Below are 25,094 nucleotides of genomic sequence, written 5' to 3' on the forward strand. Positions count from 1 at the left end.
TTCTTATTGGTTAGTTTCACACTATGCATATCTTTTGAAATAGATTAGGAAAGTAAATTAGCTTGGTTGGTTAAAATGCTGGGCTATTTTGTATTTGGAAAAAAAGGTTTCCTTTTAAATAGACTCTGACTACAAACATTTCAAACGCGAGAATAATGCTGTGGAACCTAGTTTGTGACAGCAGCAGCCTTAAATAGCGACCACACAGTAAATTCAGCTGGAAGAATATCCTATTTCAAAAGGCATGCCCAGTGTGAAACTAACCAATCAGGAGAAACCAATTCCAGAACACTACCCAGATTTTCTCATTGGTACATAGAGTATATACACCCCAATTCTCAATACAAATCAGAGAGAAAAAGATGTAGAATGCAGGCACAGCATTCAAAGTAAACCCCAACTGGCTTGACTTCAGTGAAAATCAGAAGTAAGCTGTGTATGCAGAATGGACCAAAGACTGGGAGTGGAGGGAGAGGGGCTGGGAAGGGGATCCAGGAAAGCTAAGTAAACTTCCTCACTCCCATGTGGGATGAAATGGAACTTGCAAGATTGCCTCTTAGATAGGATGAATACACTAAATACAAATTAATTGTTCAGTGCCTAGCTGTGCAATGCAATGCAAACCATGGGTTTGTTTATTTTTATTTTATTAGATTTGTATCCCACCCTCCCTGCCAAAGCAGGCTCAGGGTTGTTTAGATTGGAGTGACTCTGTACAGGATTGCACTGTAGATTAACCAAGCAGTATGCTTCATTGTTTAGGTAATCTCTGAAATACAGATAGGAAACTCGATTGAAAAGCAACCTTTTTTTTTCTTGGTGATTTAAAGTTGCTGATTTTAAATCACATGGATTTAAAGTCAATCCACTCTGTCCTTTATAGGGTAAATTAGCTCAGTGTATTAAAAACCTTCATTCAGGAGCAAATATAAGCATACAATGATTCAGAAACAAGAGAAGTGCGACGTGCAATCCTAGGTACATTATCTCTGACTAAATGCACAATTTACTTCAGGATTGGGCTATAGAATAAAAAAATGAAAATCCTTAAAGATAAAATAACACAAAACATATGAAACACTCTGCGTGTTTCATTTATTTTGTTCTGAAGAAGACTGTGAAGATATTGGTTTAATAATTTCAGCACTTCAATAGGCTTTGCTGCAGGAGCTGTATGAACCTAAAAGTCTTTACACTCAAAATTAGTTCATATAACAGATTCAGCCACAACATCATAATTAAATAACTTAGCTTTTAAGAAAATTTCAGGGACACTTACCTTTTTTCTTCTGCCCACTATGGAAACTGTAGAGGGCTTATATTTATTGCCAGCCAAGATGTAAAAAATACACTTCACATTTAGAAATTACTGGTTTATTACTAACCTTTGCTAGAAGCACAGTTAAAGGAACCCTTGAGATTCTGTTCATGAGTGTTTAGAAGTGTTGCTATTTGGGGCTTTTATATTAGGGAAAAAACCCAGGATATATTTCCTTTCACTCATTGTTTTATATTCTGAATGTTATTAAACGTCTCAAGAAAGAACACTTTGCATACTTTTATTCTACTTCACTGTATTTTAATTCCTTGTATTATACCAAGGATAAAATGTATTATTTTAAGAAAACAAGTAGCAAAAAACTCATGATCAGCTAATATTGCTAATGTGCTAAATTAGGTACAAGAATAACTTAAGTTTCCTACAGTAAAGAACAGCTTCTCCTACTGTCAACTATTTCAGTCACTGCTTATAAAAAGAATGTGCATACACATGTGAAGGGGAAGAATAAGAAAGGCACTAGTAGCTCTAGTTATTTGTTTTTTCAAAATGTTTACTATGATTTCACATGGTTAAATGCTCTACTGGCTCGCAAAGTTATATTTTTTTGTTCAGGCTGCAAATGGGAGTACACTTACTTGGAAATATTTTTTAAATGCTTTTTAAAAGCCTGTTTAGGATTGCCACCCACAAGTCTCCAATTCAAGAAACAGCAGTGGCACATGGACCTTTTCTGAGAAACTTTTAGAGGTGTTTCTTGAGAAACTTTTAGAGGTGGCTCCATCAACACTAACCAACAATACTATCTTTCATTGTTTGACATTATCCCATTTTTTGTTCCACAATATCAACACTGGTTAGTAAAAATGTAACCCTATGAGTATTTAATTATTTTTGCTTTGCTCCGTTGACTTCAGTGGAAGAAGAAGAAGATATTGGATTTATATCCCGCCCTCCACTCCAAAGAGTCCCAGAGCGGCTCACAGTCTCCTTTACCTTCCTCCCCCACAACAAACACCCTGTGAGGTGGGTGGGTCTGGAGAGGGCTCTCACAGCAGCTGCCCTTTCAAGGACAACCTCTGCCAGAGCTATGGCTGACCCAAGGCCATTCCAGAAGGTGCAAGTGGAGGAGTGGGGAATCAAACCCGGTTCTCCCAGATAAGCGTCTGCACACTTAACCACTACACCAAACTGGCTCTCCAAACTGAAGAGATCTGCTCTGACTGTCCTGAGTGACCTGCAATTAAATTTAATCAAATAATAGCCTTTCCTCCTCTACAGAACCCCAGCCAGGCCACAATAGCTCAGCTGACAGCCTGGCTTGGAGGCTGGACCTTTGAATTATTGTCACAGTCAACAACAGAATGAAATATTCCAACTTGGGTTCCTGATAGGCAATTTCTTCCCACTCTCCCCACAAATCTACTAACATTATGTTTAAAAACCACTAAACACTGGCAAAATCTTATCTGCATAAATGCTGTATTTTGCGAGGAAATCTGATAGGGTTTTTTTTGTCTTTCAATTTCTGAGATATAATTTTTTTAAACATACTACTATATTATATCCAAATGTCAAATACAAGTTTTATACACACACACATATATTAAAAAATGGCATTGTCTTGGATTCAGTCTTGCGTTCTTGTGAGTGCACTGGGGGAGTAATCATAGTGAAATAAGAAGAGATGAGGAAGATGCAGTCTGCAGGAGGAAATCTTTGCACCATGGAAACTTCAGTTTGTATCCAGGCTACAAGGTATGGTGAGGAGGAGAAGGTGCCTCAAAAGGGAAATTTAGCCCTTGGCCTCTCAGACTTCTGTACCTCCTATGTTTTAAAAAATGAGCTGCCTAGTAAGGAATCAAAGCACTGCAAAGTGGGCTCCAGTCCACAAAAGATTATGTGGGAATAAAGTGTTGTCAGTTGTTAAAGAGCTCCCAAATTACGATTTATTCCTTTTAAAAAGATGTGTCTCAACAGCATGTCTAATTTTAAAATCAGTATGCAACTGTTTACAATGTTTATTGCTAGTTTGGCTTGAAACAAGATCAGACAGGAAGAGCACAAACCATCTTCCAAGAAGATTTTGATCCCTCCCCCTAACCAATTTTAGACCAGTTTCCTGCAGGGCTGTAGTTTCATCTTGAGTATTTGGTACCAGAGATTGTAATTTTTAAATGCTCATTCTTTATAGGTATTCTGATAGTAACAACTATATGTATTATAAAGAGTGTATAATGAAAAAATACAAACTAATAGGTTGAAATAAGAGGTTGGTAATAAGTAAACAAAAGTCTAATAAATGCATTAACACAAAAGTCATCTTATGCACAGCAGAACTGGAGGACAGAGCCAGTTTTTGCAACAGTACAAATTACACTAACACAAATGATGCTTCGACTTTCCCAAGTAATTATAAACTATTGTGCAATACATGGCATAAGTACATAAATGTGTTAATAATCAGTGGGATGCTTTTTCCATGTTCTACTGGTCTTCAAGGTAGTTTACATACTAATGTTAAAACAATTACTATGTAATACCAAACACACGTATTAAAGCTATTCCCCCCCCCCAAAAAAAAAACAGATTATACAAGTTGCAGGAAAACCTGTAATTTTATTTGTAAATCATGAATGTTGTGGATTGAAACATTGCAATAGGTCTTTTGTATGAGCGTAGTCTCACTCCAAAAGCCCCTAATTAGTAATGCTTTAATCCGAATGAACAACAAATTATCAGAAAAAATTACAGAGTGTCTTTTACAAATGCTGCAAAAAACAATTCAAGCAAGTGCAGGAAATAGCTTTTAACAAATCTCAAAATAGTCTTAACTAAAACAGCACCATCAGAAAAATCCTAATCGATTGACAAGCTCCACTAACATGCTATGCTCCAAAAGGTGCTGCATACATCTGTTTCCTGTAGGAAGTAACACTGCCCTCCTAGGATTAAAAACAGGTGCTATTATTGAATATCTTATTATCCTATCTCTGTGCAGCCTTCCTCCAGAAACTCATGTATATGAAGTGCCTTGTGCACAATGCTTCAATATTCATGCTTCATGATTTTCAAATAAAATTACATACTTTCCCTTACATCATCATCTATTTTCGACTTGTATTATTTATGGCTCATGCATTTCCAGAGCAGCTGCATTCCTTCTTGTGCTCTTCTATCACTATACTCTAACTGCTGCTAGTTAAAAAAAAACCAGTTCTTGTCTCCTTACAGAAATACACCACAAAGACATACAGTGAGCAATAAATATTTTAATACTTTCAGAATACATCCATAATCAAAGCCCTGGCAGATGTCAATTTTAAAGGTAAGCAAATCTCACAATATAACACTTCTGTACCGCCTACACCATGGGTTTCATTTTTTATTAAACAAAGAGATAATTTCCCTGTTAATTTGTCTCATTTCTCATATTAATATTTGGAAAGCAGCAGTATAATGCAGTTGTTAGAAAGACCAAGGAGGTCCCAGTTCCAGCCTCCATTCTGCCAGGAAGTTCTTCAGGAGACACTTGACTAGGACAAGACACTTGAGTTTCATCCAAACCTGCCCTCATAGGTTTGTAAGGTGGGAAGAACCACATATACCAACCTGAATACCTCAGGGCAATAAAAAAATGTTAAGATGATGCCATCAGTTCTATTCCACCAACACAGCCCCACAAGGTTGGCTTTGACTCTATCAGAGTTCTTTCTAGAAGCTTTAATTATAGACATAGCCAGAATAATATGCCAGCAATACCTAGCTAACATACACAGGATAGCACAGTTTGGGACAGCAGGACAAAGTCAACATGCATTTTTTTTAAAACCAATCTAAAAGCCTAACAAGTGCTGGAAGCATGGACCTAATTTGAATGTTCAGTTCCACATACATATGAGAATGCATGCATTTTTTCATTATATTGCTGAACTCCCTTTTTAAATGTTGCTTTCTTTATAAGCACTTTTAATGGAATTAATGCAATACCTCCCCAAAAGCTAGCAATGCACTAGCCCATCTGCTTACACTTACCTATGTTTGTCATTGTCACATCACCACCTTTGCAAAGTTCCATGCAAGGTCACCTGGAGGCAACTGTCATTATCTATAGGTGCCTACCTGCTCTTGCCTAAGTACTGTGACACAACTTCTGACACAGGAAGAAACTTAACAATAAAGCTTTCTATCCAAGCCCAATAACTCAAATATTAACCTCACATATGGAAAATAGTTGTATCTGCCTAGCATAAAATAAAAATTCAACTGTTGCATATAATGAAGGACACATAAAATCCATAATAAGTTTTGTAGTGGGTGGCTTATGGCTATGCACATTTAAAACCAGAGCATCTCCTCTCCTCTTAAGTACTACAGAATCTGTTGGTGGGGGCATATCACTCCCCCCAAACACACACAGAGCTGAGGATTAGTCTTTTCCCTCATTTATTACTTTCCTCCCCACAAATGACAGCTGAAGTGATGCATTTCTCCCATCAATTTTACAATAATTCCTTTGATGCATCCGAACCAAGAGCAAGATACACTCACTTCAGTAGCTGACCTCTTCAATGTTCTGCAGTTGTGCAAGCTGTAACTTCAGTAAACCCTAAGAAGGAATTATGGCTGAGCCATGCTGCCTTGCACTAGGAAGAAGCACGCGGAGGATGCCTTCTTCAAAAAAGGACACTCTCTTTACCTGACCATTTCCGTCTAACTCAACAGACACACCTGTACCCCCAGACCATTTCTTCCAAGCATCCTGCAAACCAGTCTTAGGATCTTTGACTAGTTCATCAATGCCTATCCACTGGTGGGCCCAGGCGTCGGCAGCCCACAAGGCTTCCTTTCAGAAAAAGGACTTGCCTTACCTGCGGTGCTCCTTCCGACATTCAAATCCCGCGCTGCCGTCCGTCAGCACTCAACAACAGCAGTCCGGAGACTTCTGAGGCAGCAGCAGAGTCAGAAGTTCTCCTTCCCCCCGCACGCCGAGCCCGAAAACAAGCCAATGGTAACCGTGGAGAGCTGAGGAGGCGCACGTGGGGGACTGCCGGGCGGGGCGAATGACGTCGCTTGCCACCACCGATGGGGTAGGTGCGAGGTGGCTCGAAAGCCGGGATGGCGTCAAGCTCTTTGTTCTGGGTGCTGCTTCCTTCCAAGCGTGGGCGCACCCTTAGCCACCCTACCGCCCACTCTTGGGCGTCTTTACTCAACAGTAAGTAGCAGTAAGTTCAATGACACTTACTCTCTGAGGTAAGCATGCAGAACAAGCCAGCCTCCGTTGCGCTGTTCTCCCCTGGCGCCCATTTTTGTCCCGCTGACCCGCCACTCACCGGCCAAGAATGCAAAAGCAGCTGCGGGAACTGTGCAAGAAAATGCCGGGCTTGCCTTTCTGTCACAGCCAGCATCACATTCCCGTTCCGAGAGGAGGCAAACTTCTCCCGTTGCAGCCTCTCTTTTGAACCTGGGTGGAAAACTGAGGCGCTTCTGTACGTGACGTTGGATTCGGGAGGAATCTGACTTTCCCAACTCATCGCGTTTCTCTTCCTCTCCGCCGCTTTCGGTTTCATGGCAACTGAGTCACGCTGCCTTCTGGGAAAACAAGGAGCGTCCCTCACAATCCCGAGGGCAGCGGAAGGGAGCGCGGGGGCCGGGCTTGTCACCATCCCGTCTTCTTACAGCCCAGACCTGTAGCCCACTGACGTGTTAGCAAAGTATTTTGCTAGGACTTACGCTGCTAACCTAAGCAAAATATGGCCCGCCTCTACATAGTAAGAAATTTCTCCACCAAGGCACTTTATGTAGAAAACGGGAAGGGACTCCATGCCCTTTAAAAATGTATTCGGCCACCTCATCCAAAGCACTATAATGTGTGTGCATAAATAAGTGATGAAGAATCGTTATATGTATAAATTGTAGCTTTTCCCTTCAGAATTTTCAGAAATTATCCTGTGTACAGCAAACAATTGCCAAGCATGTAACAGCTCCCTATAGCAACGTGAATGTAACCCATTAGAATTCAGTGGCACCTTTAAGACCCAATGAAGTTTTGTTCAACAACGTATAAGCTTTTGTGTGCACGCATACTTCTTCAGATATATTGAAATGGAAGTTACACCCTAATCTGGATAGCTTGCAAGCTCGATCTCATCGGATCTTGGAACCTAAGCAGGGTTGACTCTAGCAAGTACTTGGATGGGAGACCTCCTTGGAATACCAGCAGTCAGGACGACAGGGGCAGGATTTCTTAAGCCACCTCTCTGAATAAACTCCAGCCACCTCCTGAATATTCAATAGGGGTCAGTCACCAAAGTTTGCCATGATTTTCAGGTGCAGACACATACATGCACATAATGTCAAAAAGAAAGAAAACCCCAAAAGAAAAAAGAAACAGAAGTTACCAGTCCATACATATAGTAAAGGGTGAGCTGCAAATTAGCATACAACATAATGATATTCAACAGATGCAAGGACCAAACAGGAATAAAAAGCTTAGTTTATATGCAAAATAGCAGAGTCCAGTAGCACCTTTAAGACTAACAAATTCTATTGTAGCATACCTCTTCAGAAAGCTGTTTCTCGAAAGCTTACGCTACAATAAAATTCGTTAAGTCTTAAAGGTGCTACTGGACTCAGTTTTGCAGCAACAGACTAACATGGCTAACTCCTCTGAATCTTACTTTATATGGTCACAATTTGGATTTAATTTTTTGGAGAAATATAGTGAAGCAAATAAATAATCAAAATTGGAGATTGATGAGTAAATGTACCTTTAATTGTGGAATGCTGAGAGTAATTGAGACCCTGTTACACTTCATTCATCTCTTCTCAAGCATGGAGGTAACTAACAGCATCCTTTTATTTAGGGTGGGGTGATTGGTTGTGCAGTGTTATGTCCCCGCTGTCACCAGACCAGAGAAATACAGTCCAAGCTACCATTTCAAATTACATTACATTCTACTATTCATTGTACTGCATTACTGGAAACCTGCTAATCGACGAATATATCGTCATGCATCCATACAAACCATGGACTGCTGACTTCTATTTCAATGTATCTGAAGAAGTGTATTTGCACACAAAATTATACCTTGAATAAAAATTTGTTGGTCTTAAAGGTGCTACTGAACTTGAATTTTGTTCTGTTGCTCCAGTCCAGACCAACACAGCTACCCACTTGAATCTAACAAATGCCCATCTTAAGGACAGACTTAAAACACACAGCCACTATTGAATTATGATTATTTCCATGACAATTAACATTTGAGGTAATAGAGGATCATATGTATAGGGTTTACTGCAATGTCCCACACTTCACTGACTAAATTAAGAGACAAGCAAAGTAAGATCATTCACAACTCAAAGGAATGAGTGTTTGCATGAACATGAATGCTCTTGCATCATGGCACTGCAAAGACAGACATTAGCCCAAAGCTTCCTTCTACAGCTTGTCTCAACCAAGTGAGCTAAAGACAATTCATATTGGAGGGCTCCAGGAGTGTGGAGAATAAGTTCAGGGAAATAAATAAGAAGACTAAGATACCAAGCCCCTGTCAAACAGTGAAGAGAGAAAGGAAACCAGAAAGAACAAGTCTGACCTAGGGGAAATCCCTTTCTGGTCCCTCATTAGCAGTCTGATTAAGAGTGAAAGTACTATCAAGTCCCAGACATAATTTTTGGGGAAAGACAATACATGACTAAAAATTACTCACATTAACTAAGTTCTTGATAAAATACTGTACCATTTTTGCTGTCGGAGATGTAGATGGCCTTGACTTAAGACTGTGGCTTTGGGTTGGTTCGCATATTATGCTTATAATGGATAAAGACACTGAAGCCACTCACATACCACCTGGTATTCTGAAGGTGAGAAACTCCAGCTCCTTTCAACTGACTTGCCCTACAAGTAGCAGAGATTAGGGAAAGCTTGAAGTCCTTGCTGGTCTCCCTTTTCCTTGGACTGCTGTTAAGGACAGATCGAGGAAATATCATTGTCACTTGATTACAATTAAAGAAATAGTTGTCCACTGATTAATTATTATGGTACCTCTTGCTAGGGGCAAGAGGGCAAAGCCGTCCTCTTTTTGCCAGGAGCAAGGTGCCAGAGCACTGTCTGTAGTTTTAACTAGGCCTGGAAGAGTTCCTTCATAATTCCAGGGAGAGGTGCAGGGCAGGAAAACCTTAGGAACACACCAACCACTTGAATAAGATCCAGTGGACCCCTCCCCCAGTTTTATGACGGGTACTTAAGCATGGGTATGGCTAGAAGTACAAGCCTGTTGGCAAGAATCAGAGGGTCCTTGATAGACAAATTGTCTGACTTGGTATAAGACAGCTTTCCATGTCCAGAGAAGATTCTGCCAGGTAAGGAGCCAATTCACAAATTCATCAAGTAAACATATCAGAGGTGGACTGCTTCACAGTTAAAATCACATCAGTGTTGGTGGCAGAATCATGTCTTTACCCTCTCTGCAGTGCCTTCTGCTGGGAGAGATGTTTAAAGTGGCTGTAGTCAGTGCTGTTGAGGAAATCCATGGACATTTTCATGTGAGCTGCCTTGGTAAAAGATTTCACTAATGGAAGCAAAATGTTGATGTAAACTGCTTTGGTAGATTTCACAAATGGAAGGGAGAATATAATAAAACAAGTAATCAACAAGCCCTGCCCACGACCTCTTTTCAGCCTTGAGGCAGTTTTCCTCACCTATTAAACACCTTGCCAAAGATACACCTAGGCCTTTAAAATGGCCATTCATTTAAAAGTTTTTATATTTCTTTATTGTAACTGAAAAACTGTACATAAAAAGGAGCTGTAAAGTTACATTTGTCAAAACCAATGTAAGAAATATTTTTCTCTGCCCAACTTAAAGGGAGTGCAAACATTTTACATTTCATAAAGTGACAAAAAGTAAACCTAAATGAATAGATTTTGTTTTGTAGCAACAGTACAAAGTCAAACTGGATATTTTTAATATGGTGAAAAAGAAAACCCCTTTCAAATGAAAAATCATATAGTTTTATTTCTAATTTTTAAAAAAATATAAACGAATTTAGAAGAGAATCACAGTATAAGGGCCCTAAACATTTTAAACCATTACAAGGTACATAAAAATAGACACAGATTCCTTGGAAACTTTAATTCTTTGATTAAGCAGCAAGCATATCACTCTTCCAGGCAAAAACACTGCTTAACACAACCCCCTACCCAAAACAGGACGTGCAAGCTGTATGCACATAATCTGGAAAGCACACAATTTAAAAAAGGACAACATTTTGCTATGTACATGTTCAGTACTACAAATGCTAGACATGTCATTACTGTGTGGTATAGTGTATGTAAAGCAGTATTACACTGCATACCAATCTCACTCAAAACGCACAGGTACCCAGTTACAGCTCTGATAGTCTAAACCGTCATCTGTATGACACCACCTGACCTCCAGTATACTGAAGTTCTAGCAACAATAGACAAGACAAAAAGTTAGCAAAAAGTACAAGAAAGTCACTGGGAGACCTGATCTAAATATTTAAATACTGAAAATGCATCACTAGTAGTTTTGATATTTATGCCCAAATGCATATACAGGTGCTTGGTAATTGGAAGAACCTCAGATTGAGGGTTAAAGTTCCAATACCATGAAGTACCATGAACTCTGGAAATTGAAAATCCAGTATTTAAAACCCAGCAGTGTTGCCGGGAATACAGATAAAGTATGAAAAGAAAACTATGGAGATGTAGACTTAATATACTACAAACAAAAGGAGGAAAAAATCTATTAAATAAGTCTTTAAAAAACTGAGAAAAGCTAAGGAATAAATCCTTGTAACAGATTAAGTTTTGACACTTGAATTGTTATATGCAGTATTGTCAAGAGGCTGGTACAAATGCTGCACAGATATCACCCTAAACCTTAAACTTGGAACATTAAATACCATTGCTTTAAAAAGAAGTGGGGAAAGTTACATGGGAAGAAATGCAAATTAGAAGACCTCAGTTACTCAATATTTCTTGCCTAAAAATATGAGGTCAACACAGAGCTGCATACTGTCTCCCAATTAATTAGTAAAGCATGATTTGGTATCTGCTTTAATATCAAGTTAAAATGGAAAAAAATTGCATTGGCAAAAACTACAAAAAATGAACTGGGGTAGTCTGAGAAGGAAGCAGTGGTAGGTAAAGACATTTTAATGTTTAATTCTATTATACTGCCCCAATACCTATAAATTTCAGGCGGGCAATCCTTTGTTAACTATTGCCAAAACTTACACAATAAGATAAAATTTCAGGTAAAAGCAGTACTACAAAGATAATTTTTAAAAGACAACAACTTCAGTAGCCACATGGTAACAGCAGCTGTTAATGGTGTTAATTTTGTTTTTTATGTAAGGCAAAGATGCTGGCTCGTCCATTGCCTACCACAGAATTTGTACTAGCAAGTCATACTTCCAGTATCAGAAGACCACACAGTTAAGTTAACTTCTGTACCTTAGCTTTGCAGATCTTCAAGACAACTTTTCCAACAGGCATACTGTAAACTTTTTCTGCAGAAAAGCATTTTTAAAGAAATCTAGAAAATATAAGTCTAAAATGTTGGTGATTGTATATCTGTCAGAATCTGAATGGTAGGCTTCTTATTAATGCTTGCGCTCCTAACATAGGAAAATGTAAAAAGGAATTCCCCAAATAACATCAGGTTTACCGCCAGCTTCACAACAGTAGTTGAAACTCCTACACTTGTCAGATGCTTCGTTTCCATGTATTAAAGATTTTCATAAAATAAATAGAGTAAAAACCAGTTAAGTCCTAGTGCTTTGAACCTTTTCTCTTTTAAAGAAGTTATCTGTGTAAGAAGACCGACTTCGTAGATATTGTCTCACTGTAACAATCAACTGCACTGAAGTTTCTCTTATACAGATGGCCATTCACATTATTTCTGTTGCTCGCTCTTTTGTGTAAGACTGCTTCAATACTGCGGAAGGCTCACTTCCTTTCCTATCTGAGAAAAATAGACACTGATACAATTTTATTTGTTAGTTACCATAGTTCTGCCCTATTTCTTTAGTGCAGAGGGGACTGTGATTCTGTCTGGATTCCAATAAGCGATGGTGGCTGTGGGCCACCAGTGGAAGATAATGCTGGTCTTGGGTTTAGACGAGGAGGCATTGAATTAGCTGGGCGGATGAGTGGTGGAGGGGGCTGGTTCAAGGTTGGCCTCGGCTGAATAAATCGAGCCTGCTGCTGAAGTGGTGGAGGCTGACGATGGAGAGCTGGAGCAGCCGGAAGGGTTGGACGAAGTAATGGAGGAGGCTGATTCAGAGTTGTTACAGGGGTTGCTGGTGTTGGAGTAGATGCCTGGGCAGGTGGAGAAGACCCTACACATTGAGGGGTCTGTGGGATCTGGGCCTATAAATAAAGTGACATAGAGATGTAAAAGCAGCCATTCTATTATACATGCAGTTTAGGTTGCCACTGTCTCCTGAATATGGGTAGCACAATGAGTTTATCCATTCTGGTAGCTATGGAACCTTGCTTTGAAAGCAACCATTTCTAAGCAATTTAATAGTGACAGAGACAAAATATTAAGGGGAAAAAGCAAAAAAAGTTTTTAAATAGGATTAGTCAGCTATACATATTTCCATTATTAGCACAATCACAAAAAGGTTGGGAAGAGAAACAGGCAACCTAGTTCTCAAATTGTTCTGCTAGCAAAAGCCTCAGGATAAAAAGAACAGGGCCTGACCTGTATATTGCTCTAAGTATCAGAATGGTGGTTCAGCATTCCACTTCAAGCTAAATATTACATTTTACAACATGAAGTTTAATGCTACTCCTATACTCATGCTTATTTAAGATCTGGTACACAAAAACACACCTCATCTTCTTCATCAGTGCTCTTCCCTGATGGCACATTAGTATTTTTTGTGTCCTCCCCTAAAGCAGAAGCATCACCATTAGAAGCCAGGGTTCCTTGTTCTGCTTCCCACTCCTGCAAAACCTCCTCTAAGTTAAACCGACGCCTGTAGTTTACAAAGAAGTTCTTCACTTGACCAACAGTCTTGTTGCCAATTACATCAGCAATAGCTTGAAAATCTTTACCATACTTGCGGACACCTAAAAAAGGCAAAGTAAATACACCTATGAAAGTTCAAGGTAATAAGCAAAACCTGGATGATGTATATATGCAGAAAAGTCCCCTTCAGATGCCATGGACTAATTTTCCAAGCAGGAATTATGTACTCTAGTGCAAAAGATCACTACATGATTAGCGACTGTTACAGGTTTGTTTCAATACCATGTTTATTAGTAGTTTATTAACTACAGCCCAGAGTGAGAGAACCACATAACTAATTTGATGTGCCCAACAGAGTTATTATACTGAACAGTGGCCTTCCATGCAAAAAGGCGCATAACCTTTGAAACAGAGGGAATTATCAAATAGGGCATGTTTGCGATAGGATATGGAGTGTCTGTTGTTAAAAGAATAACAGTCAAACATTGTACTAGGCGTACACAATACTTATTTCTAAAGTAGCAATTTGGATCCTGATCTGTATTTTTATTAACACTGGCATGTATCTTGCCACTCATTCAGCCTAGGATAAGATAAATACCACTGTTCTTCCAGTTGAAAGGTCCAGAGCAAATGATTCTAAGTAAAATTATTACTTCTATCAGGTGGTATGGGAACTAATTATTTCATGGAAGAATTACCAGAAATACCTGTATCTTTTACTTCTAGTAATGCATTTTTCTTGGTTACTCTAATGGCTTTCCTTTTACCAGGCCTGAAACATAGTGAACTGAATCCATGGACTATGTCCATTAATTTAAATAGAAATCCGTTTTTGTTTCTGGCAACATCTACCTATTTTAGTATATGTAAGCAACTTTTCAACTAACAATTTACATAACAGCCAAGAATCTGGCATATTTAGCTGGGTGGGAAACCATTCAATATACAAGAAAATGTGATTGTGACTTCTAGGTATGATAGTCTGGGTAATTTTCAAAAGTTTAAGCTCAATGAAAACCAAAACAATGAAGCATGACAGGACTCTACTGTTGCAGAAGCCAGCTAATTAACTGTCTAAATTACTTCTATGCCCTGCTTCTTGGGAGCCAGTTTGGTGTAGAGATTGAGGACTCTAATATGGAGAAGTGGGTTTGATTCCCCACTTCTCCACATGCGGCTGCTGGGTCAGTCACAGTTCTCTCAGAGCTCTCTCAGCCCCACCCAACTCACAAGGTATCTGTTGTGGGGAGAGGAAGGGAAGGAAACTGTAAACTGCTCTGAGTGAAGGGCGGAGTATAAATCCAATCTTTTCTTCTTCTAAAAAACACACTTTAATAAATGTTAGGATTTATTTTTAAATAGAGAAATAATCTGTTGGATATTTAAATACTGTTATTATGAACATCCTACGTCAACTATTTCCAAGCACAAGTGAGACACAGATCTTTGAAAATGTTCATATATTCTGTGCTGAATTCTAGTATTTCTGGTTGGTATATTAGTTTCTTATTATTAAACATAATATCCACATTTGTGTAAGCCAGAATTGAAAATCTGGATAGCAGCACCAATATTTTGGTTGTGGTTCAAATAAAAAAGTAACTGACAGATCTAAAAATAGCAGCCAAAGCAACCAATGTTCCATGGAACTCTAAATCTCCACTTTTAAAGAAGATGGAGTGGGGAGGATTTCACATACTTCCCTTTACTCTGCACATCCAAAACCTGTGCCACTATTTATCAGCAAGGGTCTAGAAATCCCAGGGGTACTCTTTCCAGAGATCAAAATGGAGTGCAGGCATGAGGAACAGAATGTGAGGAAAATACCTACTTACTTTTGTCAGTTAATTGGATACAAGGCAAAGAAAACAGAATATGCCACTTTCCCCATGAAATTATTTACGAAGTGTTCAGTGGGGCTCACTCCCTGTTACATGTGTATACAACAGTGAAGTTTCAATCAGATACTTTCTAAGTGATAGATCTGAATGGCTAGCTCATTTTCAAGAAAACAGGAGTATCTAAATTTACCTTTGAAGTGTTCTGTAAGATTCTGCCTTTTTTGCCTAGTAGGCCAAATGTTCACTCATTTGCAGGAATCCAAACTCCAAATCCTGAGTTGTGGCTTACAATAACCTTCTCAGAGGGCATCACATACATATGAAGCTGCCTTGCACTAGCCAGATCAAGATAATGCTTTTGATCTTTTTTGCACTGAAGATGTACTACATTCTGTAGTACCACCTAACTACTAAATGTAAGAAAACAAAGGATCTGAAGAATGGTGCTTTAGGTCACAAACAGGACATATACACTGTGCCTTTTCATTCCACAAAGTGCCAGTTTATTTTTAACTGGAACATCCTAACAAATACTCTTATTTTCCTTGTGCCTGCTTCCTTATAGTTGCAGGGAAAAAATCCTTTTAGGATTGAAGGAATTAGTTTTACTACAATAGTTTACAAGATACAGGTTGCTAGACTATGCACTTACTTAGGAGTAAACCCAATTGAATAAAGTGAGACTTCTGAACACACACACACAAGACTGCACTATAAGTGTATGAAAAAATATGACCTGGTGCTGTTCTGTAACAAATTAAATACAGTGACTTTTACGTTAAATGGGATTGTTTTTCTTGTATAATTGCCAGCTTAATTTTAAAAAAATCATTTATGCTAATAAAAGGACAACATCCCTTTCGTAACATTTTAAAGCTTTCATGCCACTCACCACCCATATACCCTTTTAAATTGAGGGAAATTACAAATTAATTAGAGAGGTCTTTTCCAGGTCAGCCACAAAAGAATTTGGTAAAGGAAATACAGAAGTAATAATACTAACATTACCTTGCACTGCAAGAAGTTGTTCTTCTGTGGTCCAACGGGCATTAATTTTTTGATTGGACTATTGAAAAGAGAGACATTATATGTCAAAGTAGCTATAGCACATTAAAAAAAACCACTGCCCTAAAAATAATAGTTACAAAATGCCCCTCTTCACACAATAAATCACCATTTACAGTCACTCCAGCTGACAAAGGCTCTATGGCAGGGGTGGTCAAGCTGCGGCTCAGGAGCCACATGTGGCTCTTTCACACATATTATGTGGCTCTTGAAGCCCCCAGCACCCCACCAGCTGGCTTGGAGAATGCATTTAAAGTTAAAGTTGCATTCTTTCCACCACTCCCTTCCCATCTATTTTCCTCCCTCCCAGCTCTCAAACATGTGACGTTCATGTGTTGCAGCGTTCAAACATTTGACTTTATTCTATGTGGCTTTTACATTAAGCAAGTTTGGGAAGTCTATTACATGCTGTCCTTTTCTTTTCAAGTACAGGAATTCAAGCTTTATGCATTCCAGTGTTGAGACAAATAAGACAGCCTCTTTCTCATGTGCACTGGAGACCATGGAAATTTGGCCTGCAACTACAGCCTGTAATCAGAATATTCTGGAGCAAATGTTTCAAAATCCTGAAGCATGTCTTATCTCATGAGTAACTCATGAGATGAGTAAAATCCTGGTAACATGTATGACACCAAAAAATGCTTCTGGGTTTCTCACACTATCTGAGCCATGTGTGAAGGGATGTCTGCAAGAGCAACACACCAGTCAAAAATGCTATCTGGCTCACAAAGGTCTCTCATTAACCTAACTGGGGACTTAAACAAAAATTGATCCAAGTATCACATGTGAATACTTCTAGAACATTTTCAAATGGTGTAAGCCACAAGCTATTTGACCATCAGCACATCAAATGCAGCACAGAACATTCATCTGCATTTCATAATGACTTACCTCAGGAGGTTTGAATTCTTCTATCCCCCCTTCAATTTTCTGCTTAAGTGCACTGTTTACTTGCTTAGCATTCTGCACCTTTTCCAACAAAGAACATCAGAAATGGAAATCAGTTTACACAAAATGAGGCATGTGCTTGTTGCTAAGTGACTAGGACAACCAGGGTCAGCCAACCTCACTGAACATATGGAACTTTTCCACTCATGAGATAAGACCTGTTTTGAGAGCCCAACATTTGTGTGTTCCCACATGCAGGCACAGTCATAGTGGTCTGGGACTTTGGGCTGGGCTGTCATCAGTATGCTGATGATGGATGGACTCTGCCTGGGATATTTTGGACATGGCTCTGGAGGCTATGGCTGGTTGGCTATGGCACAGCCAGCTGAAATTAAATCCAACAGACAGAGATCCTGTATCTGACCTACAGGGGTCTAGAATTGGGAATCCATCTCCCAACCCTTGGTGGGGTGCTGCTAACACCAGTGCTGACGGTGAGGAGCTTAGGGATGATCTTGAATGGCCTGCTTTCCATGAAGCCCCAGGTCACCACTGTTGCCAGATCAGCCTTTTATCATCTGCAGCTGGTCAGGCAACTAACTCCCTATCTTACATCCTGGGACTTGGCTACAATGATCCACACAGTGGTCACTTCCAGGTTAGATTAGTGTAACTTGCTCTACGGGGGGGCCACCCTTGGACCTGACCTAAAAACTGCAGCTACTGCAAAATGTGGTGGCATACCTGTTGACTGTGACCCCTGTGTGGATGCACATTCATCTGGTGTTGCTTCAATTGCACCAGTTGCCAACTGAATATCTTGCACCAGTTGCCAACTGAATATCGTATCCAGTTCAAGGTTATGGTGATTTTTATTTATTTATTATTTGCATTTATACCCTACCCTCCCCAATTGGGCTCAAGGCGGCTAATAACAAGTAAAACAACAATGTTAAATTATTACAATAAAATTATTACAATAAAGCATTATTAAAAATATGACAGTATAAATTAAGATACAATTTGTGCTTCCAAGATGGTGTTAATAGTGGTAGTCTTTGATATTTTAAGCGCTTTATTTTTGTCTGATTCGGAAGAAAAGGTTTTGCTGTGGGATGATGGGTATTAAACGCCGCTCTTAGATGTTAAAATGCCTCTGGCTAGACATTAAAAGCCTGTCTAAACAGGTATGTCTTACAGGTCCTGAGGAATTGTGGCAAGTCCTGCAGGGCCCTGACCTCTTCAGGGAGGGCATTCCAGAGGGTAAGAGCAGCCACTGAGAAAGCTCTTGCCTTTGTGGTGGACAGGCGAGCATCCTTTGGCTCAGGGATCTTGAAAAGATTTTGGGAACTTGAACGTAGTGCTCCCCGGGGCTTGTGTGGGGAAAGGCAGTCCCGAAGGTAGACAGGTCCCAGGCCATAAAGGGCTTTGAAGGTCATGACCAGCACCTTGAACCGGGCTCGGAATGCCACAGACAGCCAGTGCAGCGTCTCCAGTACAGGTTGGATGTGCACCCGTAAAGGCAGCTCCAGTACCAACCTGGCTGCAGCATTCTGCACTAGTCGCAGCTTCTGGGTCCGAGTCAAGGGCAGCCCCATATAGAGGGCATTGCAGTAGTCTATTCTTGAGGTGACCATTGCATGAATTACTGTGGCCAAGTCGTTGCGCTCTAGGTATGGAGCCAACTGCCTTATCTGCCTAAGATGGTAAAATGCAGATTTGGCAGTGGCTGCCACCTGAGTCTCCATAGATAATGAAGACTCCAGGAGCACCCCTAAGCTCTTGACCTTCGAAGCTGGCACTAAAGGCATTGAAGGTCGGCAGAGGGATCTCTCTTCCCAGGCTGCCTCGACTTAGACACAGAGCTTCTGTCTTTGCTGGGTTCAATTTCAGTCGGCTCTGTCTGAGCCATTTCACTATGGCTTGTAGTGCCCAGTCCAGATTATCCGGGACGCAGTCAGCCCGGTCGCCCATCAAGAGATAGAGCTGAGTGTCATCCGCATACTGGTGACACCCCAGCCCAGACTATCTGGGCAAGGGGGTGAATATAGATGTTAAATAATGTCGGGGAGAGGACCACTCCAAGGCACTCCACACACAAGTGGGTGTCTCTGGGATAATCTCTCCCTAACAGCCACCCTCCTTCCCCGACCTTGGAGAAAAGAGGTAAGCCACTGAAGGGCAGACCCCTGAATCACTGTGTTGGCAAGGCGGTGTGACAGCAGCTGGTGATCAACTGTATTGAAGACAGGTGACAGATCTAATAACAACAGCACTGCCGAACCGCCCTGATCCAGATGTCTTAGGAGATCATCTATGAGGGAGACCAGTGCTGTCTTCATCCCATGGCCCAGGCGAAAGCCAGACTGAAATGGGTCTAACATGGAAGTGTCATCCAAAAACCCCTGTAATTGTAATGACCTTTAAAGCCCTACACAGCTAGGGCCCAACATATGCATGGGACCAATTCTCCCCATATGTGCCCCAAAGAGCTTTACACTCAACTAAACAATTCCTTCTGGTAGTCCCCAGCCCAAAAGACATCCATTTAGCCTTGACAAGGGTCAGGGCTTTTTCTGCCCTGGCCCTGGTGAAATACACTCTCATTGGAGATCAGGGCCCTGTAAGACTACAGTTCTAAAGGGGCTATAAAATGGAGCTGTTCCACCAGGCCTTTGGTTGAGGCAGTGGATGTCCAAATCATCTTAGCCTTCCCTGCTCTCACTGCCTGCATGGTCTGTACTGTTGCAGTGTTACAGTGCCTATTCTGACCAGCCCTGCTTACAAAATCAACAGAGCATCACCAGGTAACAGGCTGCGGTGTATGACCATCTAACTAGATTCCTCAGGAGGCACCTGAAGTCCCAGAATAGCTGCCATCATTTATCTGATTAGTAAATTTATTGTTAGCTGTTAATTTGGATGGTTTTTAATGTTTTAATTCTATATATTTTCTGATGTGTTGTGATCCACCCTGAGCCTGCTTGCTGGGGGAGGGCAGAATGTTGATGATGATAGGCATGATAGATGCTTAGCAGACTTTGAATCTTTAGATCAGCTTTGAATCTTTAGATCAGCTGAAGATAGTATCTCACTCAGTTCATACAGAGCTGAGACCCTGTGCTACCTGCCCAGACAAGTAAATATGTTCTAGAAATCAGCCATCTCACAGTTCATTGAGGGCCAGGGAAACAGGATCTCCCTTACTTCTTGCTTTGTCATAATTTTAGAATGTCTGCGCTATCTTGACCAACATGCAATGTTAACAGTTTATTAAAGGTCTGAAACATGGCCCAAATTGTGGAGGGGCTCTGTATGGCAAAGAGAGCGTGGACTCCAATACGCTAAAAAACTTAAGAGGAACAGACTCCACCACAGTGTCGCTAGGGTGGAATTAACACCCTAGCGACACATAACTGCCTGCCTGACCAAAACTCTGAGAAAGGCTAGGTAATGTGTGTTCTGATCATGAAAAGCAGGCAACATTTCTAGACAGCACAAATGATTGTGCCTTGGAGCAGCTGGTCATGGATGGGAGGCAACCTGATGTTGCAAGATGCAAGCATTAACTGTACTGACCAGGAACAGTTATCATTGTATGATCCAACATTTATGTGATTGGAAGGCTGTCTCCAGAGGCCAACATAACCACACTGGATTGCAGAAGATGCAATTTCTCAAAAAGAAAAAAGAAAAGAAAGAAAAAAGGCCAGAAGAGAGGGTAAAGAGGGCCAAATTGTGATGCTTGGAAATTATTTAAATTCACCATAATGGAAGTTCAACTAGAATATATGGCAGATTCTGAAAGGTACCACCAAATCAACGAGGATGCCAATATGGTTAACAAGCAAACTCAAAGAAGTTCTAAAAGACAAGAACCCTTCCTTAAAAGAAAACTGAAGTCCCGCCAAACAACACAAACAAGCAGCAGCACAGGTTCTGGCTAAACAAATGTTCACTGACAATAAGGCATCATGGCAGACACCTCTATCAATAGCTATTAGTCACAATGGCTCAATTTTCTAAAAGTAGCATCCATTTGAATTCCAGTGCTATGGGGTGGGGCAGCAACAAGAGGATGGCAACTAGATGGCAGCTGGTTGGCCCCTGTATGAAGCAGGATTCTAGATTAGATGAACATTCTTATTTTTCCACACAGAAGGTGACAAAAATAGTTTATAGTAAAGTGCCATTCAATCGCAGTAAGAGGATTATGGATTGGCTCTAAACTTCTGCAAACTGAAGTCTAGAAACTGATTTTCCTCAGCTTCCAGCAGTTCAGTACATCCCACCAAAGGCAATCTTCTGGGGGTCAAGGGCTCCCCAGAGCAAAATACCATGAAAATAATATTGGGGGGGGGGGATTTGCTGGAAGAAAGGGGAGTTCACTGAAATTATCTATCCTCCTTTCTGCAAAAGTGAAGCAAGCCTTGAGCTGAACTTTCTTCACTTGCCTGGAGCAGGGGGAGTCATTTCACTAATTACCACTTCTTGGAGGCCTCTTCCCCAGTACTGCAAAGCATTTTTCACAAAAATTTGGCTCTGTGCTATTGTTATATAAACCACTTTTGCTATAGTTCAAAATAGTTGGTAGTTATCCTCCTATCAAACATTTTACAAAATCATAAAATCCTTTTAAGGAACTCCAAAACAAAATTAAGATATAGCTAAATTGTAAATGAAATCACAATGGTAACTATAATTATGCCAACAAGTAAAGTTGAGACACTACTTGAGAAACTAATAAATCTGCCAAAAGTCCAGATTTTCCAGAGGACATTGCTCATAGCCAGCATTAAGTCCACAAGTGATAAATGAAACCTAATTTCCATCTTTTATAGAAATCTCTTTATTAAACAGCATTAATTGCCCAAACTCTCAAAACAATACAAATTTTTAAAAATTTAAGCAGAATGCACTGCAAATTACCTGTCTCTTCAATGAGATCAGCTCCATATCCAGCTGCCTAAGAAGTGTATTGGCTGCATTGGGGCTACAGGAAACGGCTACTACGTCTTCTTGAGTTAGGTACATGCCTTTAGGAGGACGACACTTGGAACGCTGAGAGTGGTGACGGTGCTGTAAACTCTGATATTCTCTTCTACCCAGTCCTATTTTGCTGGACTGAACAGGCTGCTCATTATTTCCCTTTGACATTAAAAAAAGTTTAAATAAACAAATATGAAATAGACTTAAAATTAAATATTTTCCTTTGTCCAGCAAAAGATTCTGGGCTGGCTCAATTGATTTGAAACAACAAAATGTCACTTGAAATCCCACCACACTAGGCCATATGTGCAGTTTAAATTCATGTTTTTCCTAGCACAGTCCTATGGATATTTAGTCAGAAGTTATTCTAAACTGGGTGGGATTTATGCCATAGTAAGGACTGCAGTCTAAGTTACCTCGGATTTTAAAGACTCCCAACATCCCTCTTAGTACTTAGCTGCTCTCTGAATGCAGTGAAGTCAACATCAGCCAATGTGCTCCTGCGTGCAGAATGGTTCACTGGCAACATCAGAGCAGACTGGCCTTGTGGTGCTGGAAACATTCACAACTCAAAGAGCTGTGAATATGTGCTGTCTCAAAAATCTGCAAGAGCTTGAACAAGACTACTAAGAATCTAAGTAATGGTCAGAGAGGGGAAGAAACATTGGGCAAAATTTCAAAAGCCAGAAAAGGGTTGGACTGCATTTCACACACCACACAGCTGCCTTCCTTGTTCCTCCCCGATTCACTCTCCATTACTGTAACACTTGCCAAATCCTCAAATTTCTAAAGTCTTACAGAAAAAGTATGCAAGACAAGTAAATCCAGACACATTCTTTGTATTTTATTGGGAGCAAAGAACATGTGTGTGGCTTGAAATCAAATTTACAATGCAATCCAATGCAGTTATTGAAGATTAAGCACACTGATTTCAGTGAGCTTAGCCTGAAGTAACTTCATACGATTACACTTTTAGTGACTACCAAGTAGCTACATCCATACTTTCATGATACCAGGATACCAGAGCTAGTTGAGAATGAATCCCTAGAAGACAGATTTTGTGGCTGGGCCAGAGAGATGCTGGTGTGGGATTCCAGCTCCCAGCCCTTGATGGTATACCATTAAAACCGATACCCCCCCCCCCCCCATTTGGAGCTTGGAGGTTATTCTGGATGCCTCCCTGATTATGGAGGCCCAGGTCACCAATATTGCCAGGCTGATGTTTTACCAACTGTGCCAAGCCAGGCAACTGGCCCTCTACTGTCTCACTCCAACCTAGCCACTGTAATCCATGCAATGGTCACCTCCAGACTGGATTACTGTAACTCAATCTATATGAGCCTATCACTGAGGCTGTCCCAGGAACTCCATCTGGTTCAGAATGCAATGGCCTTCCGGGGACCCCACACACGGCTCACATCTCTCTGGTGCTGCAAGAACTGTACTGGCTTCCAGTGGAATACCAGAGCAGGTTCCCGTGGAGTACTGGATCACTGGATAAACTTGGAGCAGAGGTCCATCAGTGGATATTAGCTACAGTGTATTGTTGGAACTCTGTCTGGGGCAATGATACTCTGTATTGGTGCTTGGGGGGGCACAGTGGGAAGGCTTCTAGTGTCCTGACCCCACTGATGGACCTCCTGATGGCACCTGGTTTTTTTGGCCACTGTGTGATACAGAGTGTTGAACTGGATGGGCCATCGGCCTGATCCAATATGGCTTCTCTTATGTTCAAGGTGTTGACCTTTAGGGCCCTTGATGGCCAGGGACCAATGTATCTTCAGAACTGCCTCTCTTGGTATACCCCTAGGAGAGCCTTGCGTTCTGGCGATTAACACCTGCTGATGGTCCCCAGCCCGAGAAATATCACACTGTTATCGACCAGGGCCATTTCTGCCCTGGCTCCAACCTGGTGGAATTCTCTGCCAAATTCCACCTGGGCCTTGTGGGATTGACTGTCTTTCTGTAGGGTCTGTAAGGCAGAGAAGTTCCACCAGGCATTTGGTTGAGGATAGCAACAGTTCAACCTGGCATCCCCACTCTCTGTGAGATAGTGGCACCACCGGAATTTAGATGGTTCTGCGAGATGGCAGCATTATTGGGATTCTGATGCCATCCACTTTTTAAATGAATCTAAGTTTTACAGTTTTATGTTGGTTTTCATCAGTTTTGTGTGTACCTGATGTAAACCACCCTGAGCCTGACCACTGGGAAGGGGTCAAAAATATAATAAATAAATTATAGTAGTTACTGCTTTGTACAGATATGAGAAGCTTGAGTTCTAATTCCTTCATCAAGTTACTACTTTTCAAGCTGTCCTACCTATAAGGCTGTTCTGACTGTAGTCTTAAAGGATATTACTAATTCAGAAATGCAACCAAGATGCTGCTATATTGTCTAATTTGTGCACTCAACTGTTTTTCTTCTTTTTCACTTGCATGCCAACCAACTTAATATCTATTTTTTTACTTAGGCAGAAGAGGAAATGGGGAAGAACCTGCTAGCTGGCTAGCAGCACTTGCATAACATCTAGCTGACTTTGTTCTGGTTCTGCTGCACAGGTATTTAAGCTGCCAGAGGCTGAGACAGAGAACTCTTGTCCTTCAGCTCTTAGCCTAAGGATTGCAGACCTGAGCTGGCAGGAAGGTCTGTTGGATCTGCTCAGTACCCCTTTTTATTGCCTCTACTATATTTTCTCTTTTGTATTTTTAGCTGCTTTGAGTCCCTACTGGGGAGAAAAGTGATATACAAATAATTACATAAATAAATAAACACTTCCTAATCTGTGTAGAAGTTACAGGAGTGGGGAGGGGGGGATGGATAAGATACTGCCTGCACCATGGTACAAGTGCAGGCAAGTGGTAAAGGCTCCAATACCAGGGCTGGACCTCCCACTAGGTCTCTTACGCAATTGCCTAGGGCACCACTAGTCCAAGAATTGTAGAACTGGACCCCCTGGACCGGCGGGGCTTTCTTCCTGCTTTTGCACCCTGGGGTACAAAAGCAGGAAAAAGATTTC

The 25,094-nt window shown here is 40.8% G+C and overlaps 2 protein-coding genes across 4 annotated transcripts in view; both read right to left on the reverse strand.

The window, feature by feature from the left end:
* The window catches only part of TRAF5 (TNF receptor associated factor 5), a 45,661-nt gene extending 38,805 nt beyond the window's left edge, over positions 1 to 6,856 (reverse strand). Inside the window, exon 1 of one of the 2 annotated variants that reach the window (XM_060247229.1) lies at positions 6,151 to 6,856. The gene's annotated coding sequence lies outside the window, so the exon portion shown is untranslated. The remainder of the gene's footprint in view (positions 1 to 6,150) is intronic. The other variant, XM_060247221.1, reaches the window with a different exon arrangement.
* A 3,177-nt stretch (positions 6,857 to 10,033) lies between these two features.
* RCOR3 (REST corepressor 3) overlaps positions 10,034 to 25,094 on the reverse strand; it is a 35,997-nt gene continuing 20,936 nt past the window's right edge. Inside the window, exons 8-12 of one of the 2 annotated variants that reach the window (XM_060247243.1) lie at positions 22,016 to 22,234; positions 17,090 to 17,167; positions 16,142 to 16,199; positions 13,152 to 13,390; positions 10,034 to 12,682 (exon numbers count right to left, since the gene is read on the reverse strand). In XM_060247243.1, the coding sequence (XP_060103226.1) occupies positions 12,338 to 12,682; positions 13,152 to 13,390; positions 16,142 to 16,199; positions 17,090 to 17,167; positions 22,016 to 22,234 (939 nt within the window). In that variant the 3' untranslated portion in view covers positions 10,034 to 12,337. The remainder of the gene's footprint in view (positions 12,683 to 13,151; positions 13,391 to 16,141; positions 16,200 to 17,089; positions 17,168 to 22,015; positions 22,235 to 25,094) is intronic. The other variant, XM_060247249.1, reaches the window with a different exon arrangement.

Source organism: Heteronotia binoei, chromosome 1 (genome assembly GCF_032191835.1).
Source record: "Heteronotia binoei isolate CCM8104 ecotype False Entrance Well chromosome 1, APGP_CSIRO_Hbin_v1, whole genome shotgun sequence".
Classification (NCBI taxonomy): domain Eukaryota; kingdom Metazoa; phylum Chordata; class Lepidosauria; order Squamata; family Gekkonidae; genus Heteronotia; species Heteronotia binoei.